Source organism: Paralichthys olivaceus, chromosome 21 (assembly GCF_024713975.1).
Source record: "Paralichthys olivaceus isolate ysfri-2021 chromosome 21, ASM2471397v2, whole genome shotgun sequence".
Classification (NCBI taxonomy): Eukaryota; Metazoa; Chordata; class Actinopteri; order Pleuronectiformes; family Paralichthyidae; genus Paralichthys; species Paralichthys olivaceus.
Genome location: NC_091113.1, coordinates 213298 through 233349, shown reverse-complemented (window position 1 = coordinate 233349; position 20052 = coordinate 213298). Strand labels below are relative to the sequence as shown.

Genomic DNA, 20052 nt, shown 5'->3' with positions numbered 1-20052 from the left:
TAGTTCGAATGTTCGGTCAGGATCTCGCGAGATTACGACTGAAGAGAAAAGATCAGACACAAAGATTATTATTTTTATTATTATTATTATTTACGAGAACAAAAACACGATTCAAATGTTTAGAGATTAAAATAAAATAATTAAAGAAATAAAGGAAATCAAATAAAGAAAAGATCAGAAAGTATTGGCCGGCGGGTGGTGATGACGTGATCAGAGGAGGACGGCGCAGAGACGGACCAGGATCAGGACCAGGACCAGGATCAGGACCAGGACCAGGACCAGGACCAGGATCAGGACCAGGATCAGGACCAGGATCAGGACCACTTGGATTATCATTTTTTTCTGAATCCATCTCATCGCTCGTGTTCTTTCGGACCTCGCGCTGCCTCGCGACCAAATCAAGACGACGCCAGGATTGACGAGACGTTTCCATGACAACGGTGACGGAGGAAGGGGATTAACTGTGCTGATACAACAGGTCCTGATTATTGTTATTATTATTATTATTATTCATGAATAACGAATTATAATAAAAGTTATTAGTTCAGTTGTAATGGTTGGTTGTTGTAATGAAAATAATAATCCTGTACCTCGGTGTCATCAGGTGTTTCAGCCTTTTAATCACAATAACTTTGAAAGAGGCTAAAATAATCAATAGTCGATAGTTCTAACACCTCCTCAGTCTTTATTATCAATAACTTTTAATATCATTGTCAGTCTGATTATTAATCAATAACATTGTTTATGTTCACTTATCAGTTTGACAAACTTAAATTAATTAATCAGTTATCAGAATTATTACTTTTATCAACTTATCGATCAAATATCTTTACTTACCCTGAGGGGTGCTTCATGGATCTGTCATTGATCAGCTGTGGATCAGTTCTAGATCACCTGTGTGACTAACATGTGTGACTAACATGTGTGACTAATATGTGTGACTAACATGTGTGACTTACATGTGTGACTAACATGTGTGACTAACATGTGTGACTAACATGTGTGACTAACATGTGTGACTAAGTGACTTACATGTGTGACTAACATGTGTGACTTACATGTGTGACTAACATGTGTAACTAACATGTGTGACTTACATGTGTGTGACTAAGTGACTTACTTGTGTGACTAACATGTGTGACTAACATGTGTGACTAAGTGACTTACATGTGTGACTAACATGTGTGACTAACATGTGTGACTTAAATGTGTGTGACTAAGTGACTTACTTGTGTGACTTACATGTGTGACTTACATGTGTGACTAACGTGTGTGACTAACATGTGTGACTTACATGTGTGACTTACATGTGTGACTAACATGTGTGACTAACATGTGTGACTTACATGTGTGACTTACATGTGTGTGACTAAGTGACTTACATGTGTGACTTACGTGTGTGACTTACGTGTGTGACTTAGATGTGTGTGACTGACATGTGTGACTTACATGTGTGACTTACGTGTATGACTTACATGTGTGACTTAGATGTGTGTGACTTAGATGTGTGTGACTAACATGTGTGACGTACATGTGTGACTAACATGTGTGACTAACATGTGTGACGTACATGTGTGTGACCAAGTGACTTACATGTGTGACTAACGTGTGACTAACATGTGTGACTTACATGTGTGACTTAGATGTGTGACTTACATGTGTGACTAACATGTGTGACTAACATGTGTGACTTACATGTGTGACTTACGTGTGTGACTTAGATGTGTGTGACTGACATGTGTGACTAACATGTGTGACTTACGTGTATGACTTACATGTGTGACTTAGATGTGTGTGACTGACATGTGTGACTAACATGTGTGTGACCTACATATGTGTATCTCACGTGTGACTCACCTGTGCAGCTGCTGTTCCTGTCAGACGTCTCTGTGTGAATCAAGTTATTCGTCATGTCTGAGTCAAGCAGTGATGGAGGGAAGTGGTTGGACGCTCACTATGACCCGGTGGCGGGCCTCTTCACTTTCTCGTCGTGTGTGGACCTGGCGGACCTGAGCGGGGACGGGGAGAGTCGGCTGGTGGTTGGCGACCTGGGCTCGGGTTCATCAGGCATGAAGCTAAAGGTGTACCGGGGGACAGCGCTGCTGAGTGAGAGCACCCTTCTGGACCTTCCCGCTGGCCTCGTCGCCTTCTTCATGGACCTGCATGAGCCACGCATCCCCGCCGTTGCCGTGGCGTCCGGACCCTGCGTCTATGTCTACAAGAACCTGAGGCCGTACTTCAAGTTCACGCTGCCCGGTCTGGAGGTGAACATGCTGGAGCAGGTGAGTGTTTGTGTCGTGGTTGGTCTCAGGGTTGTGATAAAAATTTCTCTGTGACATGTGTCTGTGCTCTGATTGGTCAGGACGTGTGGCAGCAGGTGAGGGAGGGTCAGATCGACCCTCTGACCCTGAAGGAGATGCTGGAGAGCATCAGGAAGAAGGCAGATGTCCCACTGTCTGTGCGTTCGCTCAGGTTCCTCTCTCTGGAGACTAACCACATGGATGAGTTTGTCCAGCTGCACAAACAGCAGCCAATCAGACGACAGGTAACAGTCGCATCATCATCATTTCATTGATGAACAAACATGGCAAGTGACTTTAGCGCTGATCAGAAACCATCTTTTAGAAACATTTATTTAATGTCTATTCAGATTTTTTTGTTTGGTCCATGTCCCATCTGCTAACATGTAGGAGGTTTATAACCTATACTGCAGCCAGCCACCAGGGGGCGACCAAGATGATATGGCTTAGCTTATTTTAAAGTGACGTGAAAGCAGCAGAAGAGAGAGACAGGAAGTGGTGATCAGATCATTATCAATTATTGATTATCTGTGATGTTGTTTCAGACGGTCATCACCTGCATCGGGACTCTGAAGAAGAGCACGGCCGATGAGGACGGCGTCAGCTGCTTGGTGATCGGGACAGAGAGCAGCGACGTCTACGTCCTCGACCCCGAGGCCTTCATCATCCTGTCCAAGGTAACGTGTCACTGAGGACTATTTTCTCTGCAGTCTGAGCCACGGAGGAACACGGGAGTCGTTATCAGACTCTGATCTGTAACATCAGCCTGGTTTGATTTTTATATGTGTTGAAATGAAACATCTGTCGTAGATGACGCTGCCGTCTCCCCCCACCATGATGGATGTGACGGGTCAGTTCGACGTGGAGTTTCGCATTACGGTGGCGTGTCGCAATGGAAACATCTACATCCTGCGCAGGTGAGACACGCACACGTGTTGGAGGGAACCTCTGATGTGTCAGAACAAGAAGATGTGCACTGACGTCACAGACGCACATTTGTTTTAAAACAAACGTGAAGTTGCATGTTGACTGACGTCTGTGCTGCTCCTCAGGGAATCGGACAAACCGAAGTACTGCATCGAGCTGGCGTCTCACCCGGTGGGTCTGGTCAGAGTCGGGAAGAATGTTGTAGTCGGCTGCACTAATGAAAGTCTCCAGGGCTTCACGCAGAAGGTAAACTCCACCGCACAAAACCACCTGACTTTAACCATTGTTACCAAGACAACAGTGACTGAGGGGGGTCTTGAACTTCCACTTCATTGAACCACCTGACGTGAATCTGACCAAACACAGGACAAGCTGAGCTTTGTGTCTGGCTTTCTGTCCTCAGGGGAAGAAGCTGTGGCAGACCGTCCTCCCTGCTCCCATCACCACCATGGCGGTCATGGACCTTCCCACACGGGGGTTCCAGGCAGTTCTGGTGGGCCTTGCTAACTGTGAGGTGCAGCTGTTCCGAGACAAGAACCTGCTGAGCACCATCAAGACGCCTGACGTGGTCACCAGCATCTGCTTTGGCCGGTATGGACGTGAGGACGGGACAATGATCATGACCACCAAGGGAGGTGGCCTGATGGTAAAGATCCTGAAGAGGACGGCAGCGTTCGACGACAGGGACAGCGCCCCCGGGCCACCGCTGGCCCAGAGCGTCCGCCTCAACGTGCCCAAGAAGACCAAGCTGTACGTTGACCAAACGCTGCGGGAGCGAGAGAATGGTGTGACCATGCACCGCGCCTTCCAGATGGACCTGAGCCGCATGCGTCTCGCTGCTGCCAAAGCTTACGTCAAGGCTCTGGAGTCCAGCCTGACACCGGTGTCCTCAAGCCTTTCCGAACCGCTCAAGATGAACGCCGTGGTTCAGGGTCTGGGTCCATCCTTCAAACTGACCCTGAACATCCAGAACACGGCAGCCTGTCGGCCCATCATGAACCTGGCCATCAGCTTCCTGTACGACCAGAGCCTGTACCGCATGAGGAACCCGTACATGAGGATCCCGCTGCTGGTGCCTGGACTCGTCTACCCCGTCGAGACCTTTGTGGAGTGCACCAGTGACAAGGGCATCTCTGACATTATCAAGGTGTTCGTCCTGCACGAGGGAAAGAGCTGCCCCCTGCTGACCGCTCACATCAACATGCCGGTGAGCGAGGGACTGATGCTAAACTGACGATGCCGTGTTGCAACTTTATTTAAAACAGAAACAAGGACACAGAGGTTTAACATTTGGAAACTTAAAGTTAAAAATCATTAAATCAGAGTACGGAAGCAAAGAAAGAGCAAAACTGACATTTGAGTTTCACTCAATTTATTACATTTAAATATTTTATTTTGATAGATGAAGGTGGGTCATATTGATAAATAAATAGATAAATAAAAGTCAAACTTGAGCGATTTGAACGGTCCAATCAGACTCTGTTCTGTTAGTCACACGATGCAAAACGCAGTGACCATCCATTCAGGTCATTATCACAAAGGAAACTGATTTTATATAGAATGGTAAAATGAGATGTTGACTCATCAGGTGAATGTAGATTTTTCTGATGTAAATTTGTGTTATATATATATATTATAATATGTTTTTCACTTTGTCGTCTATTTCTGTCAGAAAGTTTCATGTAGTTTCAACTCAGGGATAAAAAACATGAACAAGACACATGTTCTTAAATTCTGTGTTTTTTAAATGAAGTCTTGTTTGTAGAAAAATAAAATAAACTATAACTAACACATTTCTACTGAAATTATTTTTCATGTTTGTAATTGTTGCCACTTGGCTCAATGCTGCACTAATGATCATTTATTATATTCTACAACATCAAAAAAACAGATTCTGTGCAATCGTGATGAAGTAGCTTCACTTTTAAGGAGCCGTCTGGTCGTCCAGCTTTTATTTGTTTACATCTGATCACATGTAAACAACTTTCAGAACAACATGAACATGTGAAGCTAGACTCAACCAATCAGATTAATCCTGTCACACATGACTCACTGACGCGTCACCTGCACAACAAAGAACCTGCAGACAGTTTTCACTCAGCCCTGACTGACTGAACCCGAGGAGGTCAGAGGTCAGGTAAACAGCTGCTGTCTGAGTCCAGAGGTTTGATTCTGTCACAGAGAAGAAACGTGACCCAGCTGGATTTTGTGAAATAATAGAAAATCCTGTAACTGTTTGCATCTGAACCAAGCTCAGTGTGACAGAGGAACCTGGATCTGAACATGAGACGTGTCGGGGCTGTGGTCGTTTTGGGTGAGAAACTGAATTTACTTTTCTGATCTTTCTCATAAAACATGAGACATTTAAACATATTTAAATGTAATAAACATATTTAAATGTCTCAATCAATCAATCACATTTATTTATTTAGCACTGTATCAAAACAAACAGTTGTCTCAGGGTGCTGCACAAACGTCCAAAGATCTTAAAAAAGACAAAATCAAACTTGTTCCAAACCGAGCGAGCACGAGAAACTCATCTCATTGATTCTTATTTGGAAAATGTATTTGATATGTAACATTTTTTTAAATCTGTGTTTTTTAAATGAAGTCTGGTTTGTGGAAAAATTAACTGACCAACACATGTTGACACAACTCAAAAGACACAATCAATTCTGTTTGTGTGTGTGTGTGTGTGTGACTGTGTGTGCAGCTGTGTTGTGTGTGTGTGATGCTGTTAGGTTCGGTCAGCTCTGCAGTGGAAACTCAGCAAACACCAGACGGACATTGGACAGTTGGGGTCAAGGTCACTATGGAGCCAGACGGTAACAAAAAAACACAACCACACAGAGGCATCGTGGGAAACATAGGCGCTGCAGTTGTTTACAGTTTGACACCAGAAAATAAAGATAAAATAAGACAAACGTCTAACTGACTGAAAAAAGTAAACAGATGAATCGATTAGTGATTGCTGATCGGCTGCGTGTGTTTCAGGGGAACCCGGGAACATAAAGGTCTGGACATCGTGTGCAGCGACGGCTCAATCGTCTACGCTCCGTTTGACGTGACCCTCGAAGGACGACTCACCGTCTACACCGACACCAAGAAGGCCGCCATTAACAACGGCATCAACCTGCGAGGAGAAGGTCGGTGCTCCGCCCCCTCACAGCAGAATACAGAGGCGTCACTGTGACGTCATCAGCTCACTGGTCGTGTTGTTGCAGGTCTGTGCTTCAAGCTGTTCTACGTGAATCCGGACCGAACCTTAGGCTCGGTGAGGAAGGGTCAGCGAATCGGCACCATGATGCCCATGCAGAGTGTTTATCCAGGAATCACGTCACACGTCCACGTCCAGATGTGTGACAAGAGTGACCCCACGCAATACTTCTGACAGCCTCACGGGGAGCTGACGGCATCACTGGCTCTGCCCACACTGATTCGTCTTAGTTTGAAAACTCTGGTTTTGTGTTTTGGTCTGAACACAAACTGAGACTTTAGTAAACGATGACGCTTCTTCCTGATTGGCTCTCATTAGTCACATTCAAGATTCAAGATGTTTATTGGTCATGTACACAATAACAGACACAGCGGTTTATTATTGGGTAATGAAATTCCTTTTTTGCAACTGCCCGACCATTGATCTATGCTTACTAATATAAAGAGAAAAAAAGAAGAAATATAATAAATACAAAATATAAAATATAAAGTGCATAAGTCAAACAAAATATATAAGTAGAATGAAAAATAAACATTATTAAAAAAAAGAATAAGATAACAGGTGACAGATCAATGTGAAGTAGGATGGCAATTCAAACAAATAGGAGATGTAATGTGCAGTGTCTTGTGCAAAAATTGCAAACATAGAGGTAGATGGTGGTTAAGGCCCGCGGTTCAAAAGCCTGATGGCCTGGGGATAAAAACTGTTTGTCAGTCTAGTAGTCCACAAATCACTGTTCCCCCTTCAGTCAAAAACGAATAAAATATTAAAACCACTGCTGTTGTTTGTGTCTTTCTTTTTTTCATTATTATAATTATGTGAAATTATTTTAATAAAGATGATAAAGTTTTCAGATATATATATATCTGATGCGGTGCAGCCACAGAAACTAACTTATATATATATATGTATATATACATATATATATATATATATGTATATATATATATAAATATATATATATGTATATTTCATTCTTTTATTTTCACTCTTGAGTTTGAACACGATTTATTTTAGTTTAACAAACAAGACGTCATCAGATCAAAGTCATAAAAACAAACAAAATATCGAATCTCTGCTGTCAGAGAGGGCGGGACTACAGAGGTCAAAGTTCATTTGAACCCGGAACATCAACAAAGTGAGTTCCGTCTTGCTCCGGTTCTCACCGACATGTTCCCCGCTTCACTGACCACAAACAGTGTCCTGGTAGCGGCTGTCAGCCTGCTGCTCACCCGCCTGTCTTCCTCCTCTCCGTCGGTACCGGACATCCCGCACATCGCCGCTTACTTCGGGACAAAGACCCGGTACGAGGAGGTGAACCCGCAGCTGCTGCGGGACGTGTTCTCCGTTAACGCGTCCGTCCTCATGGCCCCGGACACCGAGCGCTGTTCCCCGGTCCACCTGACCGCCGTCATCAGGCACGGGAGCCGCTACCCGACCGTCAAGAACATCCGCAGGATCCAGAGACTGAGCGAGCTGGTCCGGGGAGAAGCCTCCAGAGGCCCCGGTGGCTCCGAGCACTGGCTGCGGGACATCCAGAGCCGCTGGGAGATGTGGTACACCGAGGACATGGACGGTAAATATATATATATATATATATATATATATAATTTATAATATATATTATATCTCACCAGTTTTTCTCCGTAAAAATTGCTGAGTCACTGTTGCGCAGGTTTTGTGTGAGAACAGCAGTTTTCTCACATGGACTCTTGAATATTCTCATTTCTGTTGATACTAAATCTTTCCTGTGGTTTTAGTTTGATGCTTTAGTTGTATTTGTTCGTGTGTGTGTGTAACGTCACTAATTTAATTGTAAAGATGTTTAGAAATGTTTCCATTCAAATCTTCTTGTTTCATCACGGAGACGTGTCGTAGAATCTAGAGTCAGAAACTGCTTTGATCAGATAAGAATGTTTTGTTTCCTCAGGTCAGCTGGTGACGAAGGGCAGAGACGACCTCCGACAGTTGGCCAGACGTCTGGCCGCCTTGTTTCCGTCTCTGCTGTCGGACGAGAACCTGATGAAGAGGAGGATCAGTTTCAGGACGAGCTCGAAGCATCGATGTGTGAGCAGCGTGGAGGCGTTTCAGGACGGGCTGATGGAGCACTGGGGTCACACTCCCCTCTCAGGTGTGCTTCACCTGTAACACCATCATCACACACACCTCAGGTGTGCTTCACCTGTAACACCATCATCACACACACCTCTCAGGTGTGCTTCACCTGTAACACCATCACACACACACACACCTCAGGTGTGCTTCACCTGTAACACCATCACACACACACACACCTCAGGTGTGCTTCACCTGTAACACCATCATCACACACACACCTCAGGTGTGCTTCACCTGTAACACCATCACACACACACACCTCAGGTGTGCTTCACCTGTAACACCATCATCACACACACACCTCAGGTGTGCTTCACCTGTAACACCATCACACACACACACCTCAGGTGTGCTTCACCTGTAACACCATCACACACACACACCTCAGGTGTGCTTCACCTGTAACACCATCATCACACACACCTCTCAGGTGTGCTTCACCTGTAACACCATCATCACACACACCTCAGGTGTGCTTCACCTGTAACACCATCATCACACACACCTCTTAGGTGTGCTTCACCTGTAACACCATCATCACACACACCTCTCAGATGTGCTTCACCTGTAACACCATCATCACACACACCTCAGGTGTGCTTCACCTGTAACACCATCATCACACACACCTCTCAGGTGTGCTTCACCTGTAACACCATCACACACACACACACCTCAGGTGTGCTTCACCTGTAACACCATCACACACACACACACCTCAGGTGTGCTTCACCTGTAACACCATCACACACACACACCTCAGGTGTGCTTCACCTGTAACACCATCATCACACACACACCTCAGGTGTGCTTCACCTGTAACACCATCACACACACACACCTCAGGTGTGCTTCACCTGTAACACCATCACACACACACACCTCAGGTGTGCTTCACCTGTAACACCATCTGTGTGAAACTGTCTCTGCAGAGGACAGGTACAGCCACGAGGTTGACGACCAGCTGATGCGTTTCTTTGAGCGTTGCCGCGGTTACGTGGAGGGTGTGGAGAACAACCGCTCTGCGCTGCTGGAGGTGGACAAGTTCAAACATGGGGACGAGATGGAGGGAGTGAGGAGGAGGACAGAGGAGAGACTTAACCTTCCTCAGCACCGACTCACACCAGGTAGAAGTTTGTCCCTCTCTGTCTCCTATAGACTTTAGTTTAGTCCCTCTGTGTCTCCTGAAGACTATAGTTTGTCCCTCTGTGTCTCCTGAAGACTAATAGTTTGTCCCTCTGTGTCTCCTGAAGACTAATAGTTTGTCCCTCTGTCTCCTATAGACTTTAGTTTAGTCCCTCTCTGTCTCCTGAAGACTATAGTTTGTCCCTCTGTGTCTCCTGAAGACTAATAGTTTGTCCCTCTGTCTCCTATAGACTTTAGTTTAGTCCCTCTCTGTCTCCTGAAGACTATAGTTTGTCCCTCTGTGTCTCCTGTAGACTTTAGTTTAGTCCCTCTCTGTCTCCTGAAGACTATAGTTTGTCCCTCTCTGTCTCCTATAGACTTTAGTTTAGTCCCTCTGTGTCTCCTGAAGACTATAGTTTGTCCCTCTGTGTCTCCTGAAGACTAGTAGTTTGTCCCTCTGTCTCCTGAAGACTAATAGTTTGTCCCTCTGTCTCCTATAGACTTTAGTTTAGTCCCTCTCTGTCTCCTGAAGACTATAGTTTGTCCCTCTGTGTCTCCTGAAGACTAATAGTTTGTCCCTCTGTCTCCTATAGACTTTAGTTTAGTCCCTCTCTGTCTCCTGAAGACTATAGTTTGTCCCTCTGTGTCTCCTGTAGACTTTAGTTTAGTCCCTCTCTGTCTCCTGAAGACTATAGTTTGTCCCTCTCTGTCTCCTATAGACTTTAGTTTAGTCCCTCTGTGTCTCCTGAAGACTATAGTTTGTCCCTCTGTGTCTCCTGAAGACTAATAGTTTGTCCCTCTGTGTCTCCTGAAGACTAATAGTTTGTCCCTCTGTCTCCTATAGACTTTAGTTTAGTCCCTCTCTGTCTCCTGAAGACTATAGTTTGTCCCTCTGTGTCTCCTGAAGACTAATAGTTTGTCCCTCTGTCTCCTATAGACTTTAGTTTAGTCCCTCTGTCTCCTGAAGACTATAGTTTGTCCCTCTGTGTCTCCTGTAGACTTTAGTTCAGTCCCTCTCTGTCTCCTGAAGACTATAGTTTGTCCCTCTCTGTCTCCTGTGAACTGAAGTGTGTCCCTCTGTGTCTCCTGAAGACTATAGTTTGTCCCTCTGTGTCTCCTGAAGACTAATAGTTTGTCCCTCTGTCTCCTATAGACTTTAGTTTAGTCCCTCTCTGTCTCCTGAAGACTATAGTTTGTCCCTCTGTCTCCTATAGACTTTAGTTTAGTCCCTCTGTGTCTCCTGAAGACTTTAGTTTAGTCCCTCTGTGTCTCCTATAGACTATAGTTTGTCCCTCTCTGTCTCCTGTGAACTGAAGTGTGTCCCTCTCTGTCTCCTGTAGACTTTAGTTTAGTCCCTCTGTGTCTCCTGAAGACTATAGTTTGTCCCTCTGTCTCCTATAGACTTTAGTTTAGTCCCTCTGTGTCTCCTGAAGACTATAGTTTGTCCCTCTCTGTCTCCTGTGAACTGAAGTCTGTCCCTCTGTGTCTCCTGTAGACTTTAGTTTAGTCCCTCTCTGTCTCCTGAAGACTATAGTTTGTCCCTCTCTGTCTCCTGTGAACTGAAGTCTGTCCCTCTGTGTCTCCTGTAGATCTTGTTGAAGCAGCGTTCTTTCTGTGTTCCTATGAGCTCTCCATCAAATCTCTTTATTCTCCGTGGTGCTTCCTGTTCGACGAGAACGACGCCAAGGTGCAGACGTATGACTCATCACACTCGCTCGCTCACGCTCCCACTTACGACAGACTCATAGATGCATCCTCGGATGATGATGTCACACGGTACCTGTCGTCCTCTTCTCAGGTGCTGGAGTACAAGTCAGACCTGAAGCAGTACTGGAAGCGCTCTCATGGTCACGCGATCAGCGGTCTGTCCAGCTGTCCTCTCTTCCATCACATCTTCAGGACGCTCGACAAAGCTGGACGTCCCCGCAGGTCGAGATTCAAGAACAATGCCGTTAATTTTCTCCTTCTAATTTGTTGACAATGGACGAAGCTGTCGCATCGCCGACCATCATCATCTTCATCTTCATCATCATCACATGATCTCTGAACTCTGACTGTTGTGTCCATCAGGTCCACTGAGGCGTCGCCCGAGCCGGCTTCCATCCTGCTGGGTCATGCTGAGACGCTCCTCCCCCTCCTCTCCCTGCTGGGTCTCTACAAAGACCAGACTCCGCCCACCGCCAACAACTACCACTCCCAGCACGGTACAAAGCCCCACCTCTGCCCTGTCGGTCAATCAGACATGAGGACGTAACGTGAGATCACGTCCCTGGGTTTCTTACAACATGGTTGCTACAGATGTTCTTAGTGGCCACTCCCAGTACTGCAGCGCCTGCGCTCATCATGTGACACCCGACCCCAAGAAATCAAAACGTTTATTTAAGTAAATTTATGATTATTAATTATTGATTTAGTTTCGTCTTTATTTTTGGTCTCGTCAAACTAAAGCAAGGTTTCAGTCACATTACATTTTATTATTATTATAATTGTAAGATTTTGTTACTATATTTGAAAACAGACGCTTTGTCGTGTTTTTACAGGAAGAAGTTTCCGAACCAGCCAGATCGTCCCGTACGCTGCCAACCTGCTCTTCGTCCTGTACGACTGCCCGCGAGGCCCCCGGCTGCAGCTGCTCATTAACGAGTCTCCGGTTAGATTCCCGGGGCTAGAGGCGGAGGTCGCCCCGCTGTACCGGGACGTCCGGGCCACGTACCGCCACCTGCTGGACGGCTGCGACTTCCACAGGGAGTGTGAGGGGAGGAGCGGAGGTCGAGCACCGAACACTGAGCTCTGAGAGGTGAGACACCAAGTGACTCCCTTAACCCCACCCCCATGCCAGCTGTCCAATCACAGCCCAGCTGCAGCACCTGGCGGCAGCAGGTGGAGCTGTGATGTCAGAGCACCATCACAAACGTTGAATGTTAATCCTGATCATGTGACCGAGCATCGTCCTGTAGTGAGGAGACGCGTTCGGTCCGTGTGAAATACTCGAGACCAGTCATCCAGACGAGGCTGCACGCTGCAGTTGATGTCGAGAAAGTTGACGACTGACCAATGTTCGTCCAGTTTACGATTTATTACGTGTGACAAGTAACACGAGGATTTAATGTCTTCTTCTTCTGCAGCGATTTAACAGCAGCACGCCCTCTGCTGGTCATCACCTCAGGAGACAAGACGCCTCAGTGAACTGACCTTTAACCTTTCCACCTCAACAAGGAAACAGTTTTACTTTGGAACTTTACGTTGTTTATTTATTCAGATGTTTATGATCATGTGACGGGTTTGTTTGATTTTCTACTGATTCTGATTTGTTGATGATTTTACTTATGGGATGTCTGTCTGAGAGAAGATTTTCACAATAAAAGCTCTGGTTTGTCTATGGTGATGGAAACAAATTAGTTTTGTCTTCAGGGTGAACATTTTTTAATTTTTTTTAAATGGTTTAAAGTGACGATGCAGCTTTTTATAAATTGTCATTTTTCAGATTATTTAAAATGTGTTTATGTTTTAATTTTTCTGTGATGCCAAATCTTTCTAAATAAAAGCTTGAAAAAAAAAAAAAAAAGATCTTAACAGTGTTTGTGTAACTTTTTTTTATCTTGTAACGAAAAAACATGTAATCACAGTCACATTATTAACAATAAATATTCATGTGTCTGGCTCGGTGTGAAACACATTTTAAAATTAACGTACTTTTTTCAGTTAAGAAAAAGTAACATGGGAAAGATTGTAAATGTCTAATTTGAGAAGTTAAATATATTATGTGCTTCGATTCTTGTCTGCTGGTTCTGGTGTTCTCTGGTGAATGGAGTTGCTGGTGCTGGACTGTGAGCTCAGGTCCCACTAGAGGAAGTTGTGTCTCCTCATGGAGTCTGTTTCTGACAGTTTCAAAACACACCAGTAACATGCTGAGGTCATTTTGTAGAGCAGTGCACCTCCTGTTCCTCCCCACACTCAACACTAGATGTCACTATATTCTACACACTGAACCTTTAAGGTTCCCTCACTTTACTGAGCTGTGTAGTTAGTTCCTCTGATGTCAGATCACATCAGCCAATCAAGTCAGACACAGTCGGACCAAGTCCATCTCGAATGCACCTAATGATACAACTCTAGCTGGAGGCGTCTCCATAGCAATGGGCCATAAAGGCTCATGGGTATTCAGAGCAAAATTAAAAAGGATGAAACGTTGAGCGACTCTGAACCTGAGGAGGATTTTTATTCTAAGAAAAATCAAAAATGTAATTCAGGTGATTTCCACTCAGCTGATGTGGATCAATCCACCGCAGAAAATAGTCCCAACAAACTCCCCTCTTCCTCCAGGTTGAGTCTGGAAATCTCCAAACAAACTTTATTTAGAGTCATTTCTGCAGCGAGCAGCGAGTGAGGTGTTTAAATGTTGACATGAGTTCGACAGCAGAATCAAATTTCAAGTTTCATATTCATATATCAAATTATATTTAAAAAATAATGAGACATTTTTTTTAAGTTTAAACATCTTCAGGCAGAAGAACTCTGGACGAGTTCAACACAAAATTAAAAGTTTTAATTTCTGGATCATCCAGAGATTCTCTAACGTTTCTGTGACAGGTTTGTTTCCCTGCGTCTGAAAGTGGGAGATAATGAAATCAGACCAACAGAGAAAAGCAGTGGCACATGTTGAACATATTTAAACACGTGAGGACACGCTGAGTGGAATCCAACCTGCGATGGCAGGCTGAGTTCATGTGATCAGTCCAGAGCCGTGTGCAGCAGGACGCCCTGTCCGCCTGCGGATTTAGATTTCTTCATCTTGCCGATGGCCTTCTGAAGGTCCGACTGATGGATCGGACGAATGCAGTCCTCGGATAAGCTGAGAGACAGAAACGTTTAATATCAATAAAGTCAGTGTGCAAGGTTTAATTTCACCTTTGAGATTCGTCTGGAAAATCCAACCTTCACATTTTATGACTTTACCGTCCCTCAGTCATGATGTGACGATGAATAAATATTTAATATTACCACACGACAATGATAAACGACTGGTCGTTATGAGACGTTTCTGTCAGATACCTGTCGTCCTGACTGTGGACGAAGTCTCGTACACAGAGCAAAGCAGCGTCACGACACATCTCTCTGAGGTCACTTCCTGAGAAACCGTCTGTCTCTTTGGCGATGTCAATGAGGTCGACCGAGGATTCCACCTGCAGAGAGACCAAGGCAGACAATAACAATCAGCTTTACCCATGTGGCTCCAGGTCAGTGACATCATCAGATGTAACCACTCACTTTATCTACGACATCTGTCAACATCTGTAAATGTGGAGTTTTCTGTTGTTTACCCTCAAGTTAACGTGACGAGAGGTTTGACATACATATAGAGATATATATATATATGTCATCTAAATGTATATATATAAATATAAATGACCTTATACAAAGATCAGACACTGTTTTTAAATAAATGTGTTTCTTTACACTCACGCTCTCGTTCTCCAGGATGAGTTTGAGGATCTGCTCCCTCTGCCTCACACTCTGCACAAAAAACACAAACAAAAAGTCAGCGACGTCGTCGTTAACATTTTAAATCGTTGTTCGTGTCGTGAGTCAATCGTACAGGCTGGTTGATGTGGAACCTGGTCGGCATTCTACGCAGGATGGCAGAGTCCAGATCCTGAGGACGGTTGGTGGCTCCCATAATGATCACCTGACACACACACACACACACACACACACACACACACACACACACACACACACACACACACACACACACACACACACACACACACACACACACACACATTAATACATAACTTTCCTCAGACTGTCCATTGCTGCATCTCCTCTTTTCAAGTTTTAGCTTCTGTCTCTTTAAGACCCCCCCCCCTGACAAAGTCAGCTAGCCAGTCATGTGACCTGAACACGTGTTTGTACCTGGCAGTGGTAGTCAGTGTCCAGTCCGTCCCATAGACTCATGAACTGAGCCTTCATCATGGCGGTGGCTTCGTGGTCGGAGCTGGAGCGACTCCTCAGGAACGAGTCTGACGAAACAAACACACGTCAACACACTGACACCTGCTGGTCGGAGACAGGTACTGCACCACACACCCGCCCCTAAATCTCTAACACACCTATCTCGTCGATGAAAATGATTGACGGTTGCAGTTTAACGGCCAATGAGAAGACGGCGGCCGCCAGTTTCTGGGACTCTCCGTACCACTTGTCCGTCAGCGTGCTCGGCTGCAGGTTGATGAAACGAAACCCCGCCTCCTTGGCTGTCGCCTTGGCGATCAGCGTCTTACCGCAGCCGGGAGGCCCGTACAGCAAAACGCCTGTAACCATGACGACAGGATGAGAATTATGGCCTGGACTTTACAACTTCATCCCTTTGACTTCATCCATCCTTTCTACCTCCTTCCTTCCATCCTTCTTCCTTCTTTTTTCCCTTCCTTCTTTTCTTACACTGCCTGTTTTCCTTACTTCCTTCACTTTCCCCCTTCTTTAACCTCTTTCCTTCACCCAACTCTTAGTTCTCCCTTACCCTCCTTTACCTCATCCGTCCATCTCTTAACTTCAACTTTTCTTTAGACTTTCTTTTTTTCCTACTTTCACTTCATCCATCCATCTGCTTATTTTTACCGTCTTTTTTCCTTCCTTCCTCATTACTTTCCTCCGTTCCTTCATCCTGTATTTTTTCCATCCCTCTCCCTCCAATCGTTCCGTCTCTGACCTTTAGGGGGCTGCAGCAGTCTGGAGCCCTGGAACAGGTGTCTCTTCTGAACAGGTAAAATCACCGTCTCCTTTAACTCTGTGATGATCTCGTCCAGACCTGCAATGTCTCTCCAGGTGATCTACAGAGTGACATGACCACAACAATCACATTCACTGTCAATTAATCTGCTCATTATTTTCTTCATCAATCAATTTTTTACTAAAATAAAATGTCTGTTACTATCAACTTCCTGTTTATTTAGATCTTCGGATGATCAAGGAACCTTTTCGTTCCTTAAGTTCCTGGAAATAAAAGCTGCAGACACGTCGTCGTCCTGAACTGAAGTGTCTGATTAAATGAAGATTAAATGAGTGAATAAATGAAGCAGTGTTACCTGCATGGTGAGCGGATCGACCAGGTGAGCTGCGATGCTCATCTCGTATTCTGTCAGCTTCACGTTCTTTACTCCGATCTGACGCATCAGCTTCTCGGCCTGAGACACAAAGACAACGTCTCACTTCAGCGTCCATTTAGTGGCTTTCATACACAACACGTGATCTTCATCAGCACCCAGACATTTTCACAAACGCTGCAGATCCCTGTAAAATGAGTTAGGCTCCGCCCACATTGGCACGTCATCACTGTTGCTATGGTTACACCTGGCGGAGTTCTCCAGCCACTAAATCATAGACTTTTAGTTTGAAAACTCCGGTTTTGTGTTTTAGTCTGAACAGAAACTGAATCTTTAGTAAACGGTGACGCCCACACACCAATTCATGCTTCTGCATTGAATCTACGGCGTAGTCTACGCATCAACACGTACCCTCCGCAGAACCCTGACGTGCACATCCCAAAAAATGTAACAACATATCAAGGCGACGCAGACCACAAGAGCTGTGATTGGTCCTCTACGTAGCATCGCATTTCTGGCCGACAGTATTTCTGGAATCTCCTGCTTTGCCTCAACCCGTTTAATGGTCTAGTGTCGTTCTATGTGGTGTAGGTCTAGTGTCGTTCTATGTGGTGTAGGTCTAGTGTTGTTCTATGTGATGTAGGTCTAGTGCTACAAACCATCTCCTCGATATCTTTTCTTCATTGCAGTTCTTTAAGAAAAAGTAATTGCTCTTCAACACATATCAGCTCCAACATGATCACACTCTGAAGTAAACAGAGTTCAGGAAGAGAGTCGACACAGGAGCCACTAGTGTTTCGGCTCCACGCCCACTCGCGTTCCTGCGATGTAATTGCAGAGCGACGCACACACACCCATGCACACTATGAATTCTCACAACGGCGTAGGCCCTGTGAGAACCTATGGTGTAGCAGAACCATAAATCGGACTGAACTGTCAGCAACAGTTCCACCTCGTTGTCACTCCAAAAAAATAAATCCCTGCTCCTTCTCTTACTCATTCATAGTATTTTCTGTAACTAGGCAACCAACTGTAGAGTACTGCCTGTTTACACCACATGACCAGTATACATGAATGGTCATGTGATGTGTTTTAAGGTGTTGGTGTGGGTGGAGCCTCAAGGTTCCAGAAACCTTAAAGTCTTGGGACCAGTTTGACTGACGGACCTGCTGCAGGTTTCCTGTCTCTCTGACCAGTGACTAAAACAGGCCAAGTGTCGGACACGCTGTGACTGACTCCTCCCCCTCCTTTCACCTGTTTTTGAGCCTCCACCTTCTGCTTCCTGGTGGGGTCGATGGCGTCCACCATCCACTTGATGGTGAAGTAGGTGACAGCTCCGAATATGGTGAGACGGAAGAGGAGGCCGATGACTTCGTTCCTGCCCAGAGGACGGGCTATGTTTTCAACTGGAACCTCCCTCAATACCATGGTGATGAATACACACAGAGCTGCACACAACAACACAAACAACAACCAGTTACTTAATGAAACTAACTAAAATCTACTTAATCATGAGGTCACTGTGACCTTTAACCTCCAAATTCTAATCAGCTCATGTTTGACCCCAAATCTGAAGAAAGTCCCTCTTGTGTTTTTGAGACAAATACAAACAATCTGAGAAGAGAAGAGTTCATCAACATCACATGTGAATCAAGACACAGATGAATGTGAATGTTGTCCTATGTGATGTAGGTCTAGTGTTGTTCTATGTGATGTAGGTCTAGTGTTGTTCTATGTGATGTAGGTCTAGTGTTGTTCTATGTGATGTAGGTCTAGTGTTGTTCTATGTGATGTAGGTCTAGTGTTGTTCTATGTGATGTAGGTCTATGTAGGTCTAGTGTTGTCCTATGTGATGTAGGTCTAGTGTTGTTCTATGTGATGTAGGTCTAGTGTTGTTCTATGTGATGTAGGTCTAGTGTTGTCCTATGTGATGTAGGTCTAGTGTTGTCCTATGTGATGTAGGTCTATATAGGTCTAGTGTTGTTCTATGTGATGTAGGTCTAGTGTTGTTCTATGTGATGTAGGTCTATGTAGGTCTAGTGTTGTCCTATGTGATGTAGGTCTAGTGTTGTTCTATGTGATGTAGGTCTAGTGTTGTCCTATGTGATGTAGGTCTAGTGTTGTTCTATGTGATGTAGGTCTAGTGTTGTTCTATGTGATGTAGGTCTAGTGTTGTTCTATGTGATGTAGGTCTATATAGGTCTAGTGTTGTCCTATGTGATGTAGGTCTAGTGTTGTTCTATGTGATGTAGGTCTAGTGTTGTTCTATGTGATGTAGGTCTAGTGTTGTTCTATGTGATGTAGGTCTAGTGTTGTTCTATGTGATGTAGGTCTAGTGTTGTTCTATGTGATGTAGGTCTATATAGGTCTAGTGTTGTCCTATGTGATGTAGGTCTAGTGTTGTTCTATGTGATGTAGGTCTAGTGTTGTTCTATGTGATGTAGGTCTAGTGTTGTTCTATGTGATGTAGGTCTAGTGTTGTTCTATGTGATGTAGGTCTAGTGTTGTTCTATGTGATGTAGGTCTAGTGTTTCTTTACCCGTCACCCTCATTATGAAACTGAAAACCCGCACGGTTAGCGGCTAACTGTAGCATTAGCTTGACCTTCTGGGCTCTCCGGCCGCGGCAGAGCTTCTCCCCGGGGAGAGACCGGGGAGAAGCTCCGCTGAGACCGAGAGAAAAGCTCCAGAGTGATGTTTATCCGGTAAAACACATAAACACACGGACACACACACACACACGGACACACACTCACCTGCTCCGGTCACAGCTGCACTTCCGGTCTGTTCTTCTTCTGTGGTGCGGGTTGTCTTGAGTGTGAGCTCAGTCCCGCCCCCTGCAGGGAGCACGAGGGAGAGGGTGGATTTTTAAAAACAACTTGATTTAATACGATCAGATTTACAAAAATGATCAAACCAAAAACAAAAGCAAAGAATATAAACGAGACAAAGAACTGAAGGAAACATTAGCTCTGCAGCTCAGTCTGAGCAGGAGACTTCAGTCAATCATGTTTTATTGTTCTTTCGTCTTTTCTATTCTTTCTATAACGATCATTTACTGCGCAGAATTAAATATTGATATGAATTCGTCAGTTCATTGTATTAATAATAATACACTTTGGAAGTAGTTACCACAGACCTTTGTTTTGAAGGCGCAGAGCGGATGTGTGGTACCGTCTCCTCCTCCGGACTCAACCCGCTCACAGACACTTTCTCTCCGCCTGTCGGTTTCCAATCAGGCCGGGAACCGTCCGACAGGA

The 20052-nt window shown here is 44.9% G+C and overlaps 4 protein-coding genes across 6 annotated transcripts; 3 read left to right on the top strand and 1 right to left on the bottom strand.

Moving 5' to 3' along the window:
- The first annotated feature begins 208 nt into the window (after positions 1-208).
- Positions 209-5020, top strand: bbs1 (Bardet-Biedl syndrome 1). The gene is made up of 7 exons (XM_069517508.1): positions 209-478; positions 1866-2282; positions 2363-2545; positions 2846-2977; positions 3111-3217; positions 3353-3473; positions 3631-5020. Exons 2-7 carry the CDS (start codon positions 1911-1913, stop codon positions 4459-4461), a joined length of 1746 nt encoding a protein of 581 aa, XP_069373609.1. The 5' UTR covers positions 209-478; positions 1866-1910; the 3' UTR covers positions 4462-5020.
- A 291-nt stretch (positions 5021-5311) lies between these two features.
- LOC109647371 (leukocyte cell-derived chemotaxin-2-like) lies at positions 5312-7220 on the top strand. Its single transcript, XM_020113162.2, has 4 exons — positions 5312-5541; positions 5941-6052; positions 6222-6373; positions 6452-7220. The coding sequence occupies exons 1-4, from the start codon at positions 5511-5513 to the stop codon at positions 6616-6618; spliced, it is 462 nt and encodes a 153-aa protein (XP_019968721.2). The 5' UTR covers positions 5312-5510; the 3' UTR covers positions 6619-7220.
- Positions 7221-7432: 212 nt separating this feature from the next.
- minpp1b (multiple inositol-polyphosphate phosphatase 1b) lies at positions 7433-13252 on the top strand. 2 transcript variants are annotated; one of them, XM_069517693.1, is made up of 8 exons: positions 7433-8020; positions 8375-8575; positions 9495-9689; positions 11277-11374; positions 11486-11616; positions 11758-11891; positions 12228-12484; positions 12813-13252. In XM_069517693.1, exons 1-7 carry the CDS (start codon positions 7615-7617, stop codon positions 12479-12481), a joined length of 1419 nt encoding a protein of 472 aa, XP_069373794.1. In that variant the 5' UTR covers positions 7433-7614; the 3' UTR covers positions 12482-12484; positions 12813-13252. The 2 variants fall into 2 exon arrangements, with proteins under 2 accessions (XP_069373794.1, XP_069373793.1); XM_069517692.1 differs by having other exon boundaries at positions 12228-13252.
- A 749-nt stretch (positions 13253-14001) lies between these two features.
- Positions 14002-20048, bottom strand: atad1b (ATPase family AAA domain containing 1b). 2 transcript variants are annotated; one of them, XM_069517701.1, is made up of 12 exons: positions 19932-20048; positions 19549-19629; positions 18048-18241; positions 16776-16874; positions 16400-16520; positions 15801-16001; positions 15604-15710; positions 15284-15373; positions 15151-15201; positions 14740-14870; positions 14392-14539; positions 14002-14293 (listed from the first exon to the last, which is right to left on the bottom strand). In XM_069517701.1, the coding sequence occupies exons 3-11, from the start codon at positions 18219-18221 to the stop codon at positions 14419-14421; spliced, it is 1095 nt and encodes a 364-aa protein (XP_069373802.1). In that variant the 5' UTR covers positions 18222-18241; positions 19549-19629; positions 19932-20048; the 3' UTR covers positions 14002-14293; positions 14392-14418. The 2 variants fall into 2 exon arrangements, with proteins under 2 accessions (XP_069373802.1, XP_069373801.1); XM_069517700.1 differs by having other exon boundaries at positions 14002-14539; positions 19932-20047.
- Positions 20049-20052: the final 4 nt, after the last annotated feature.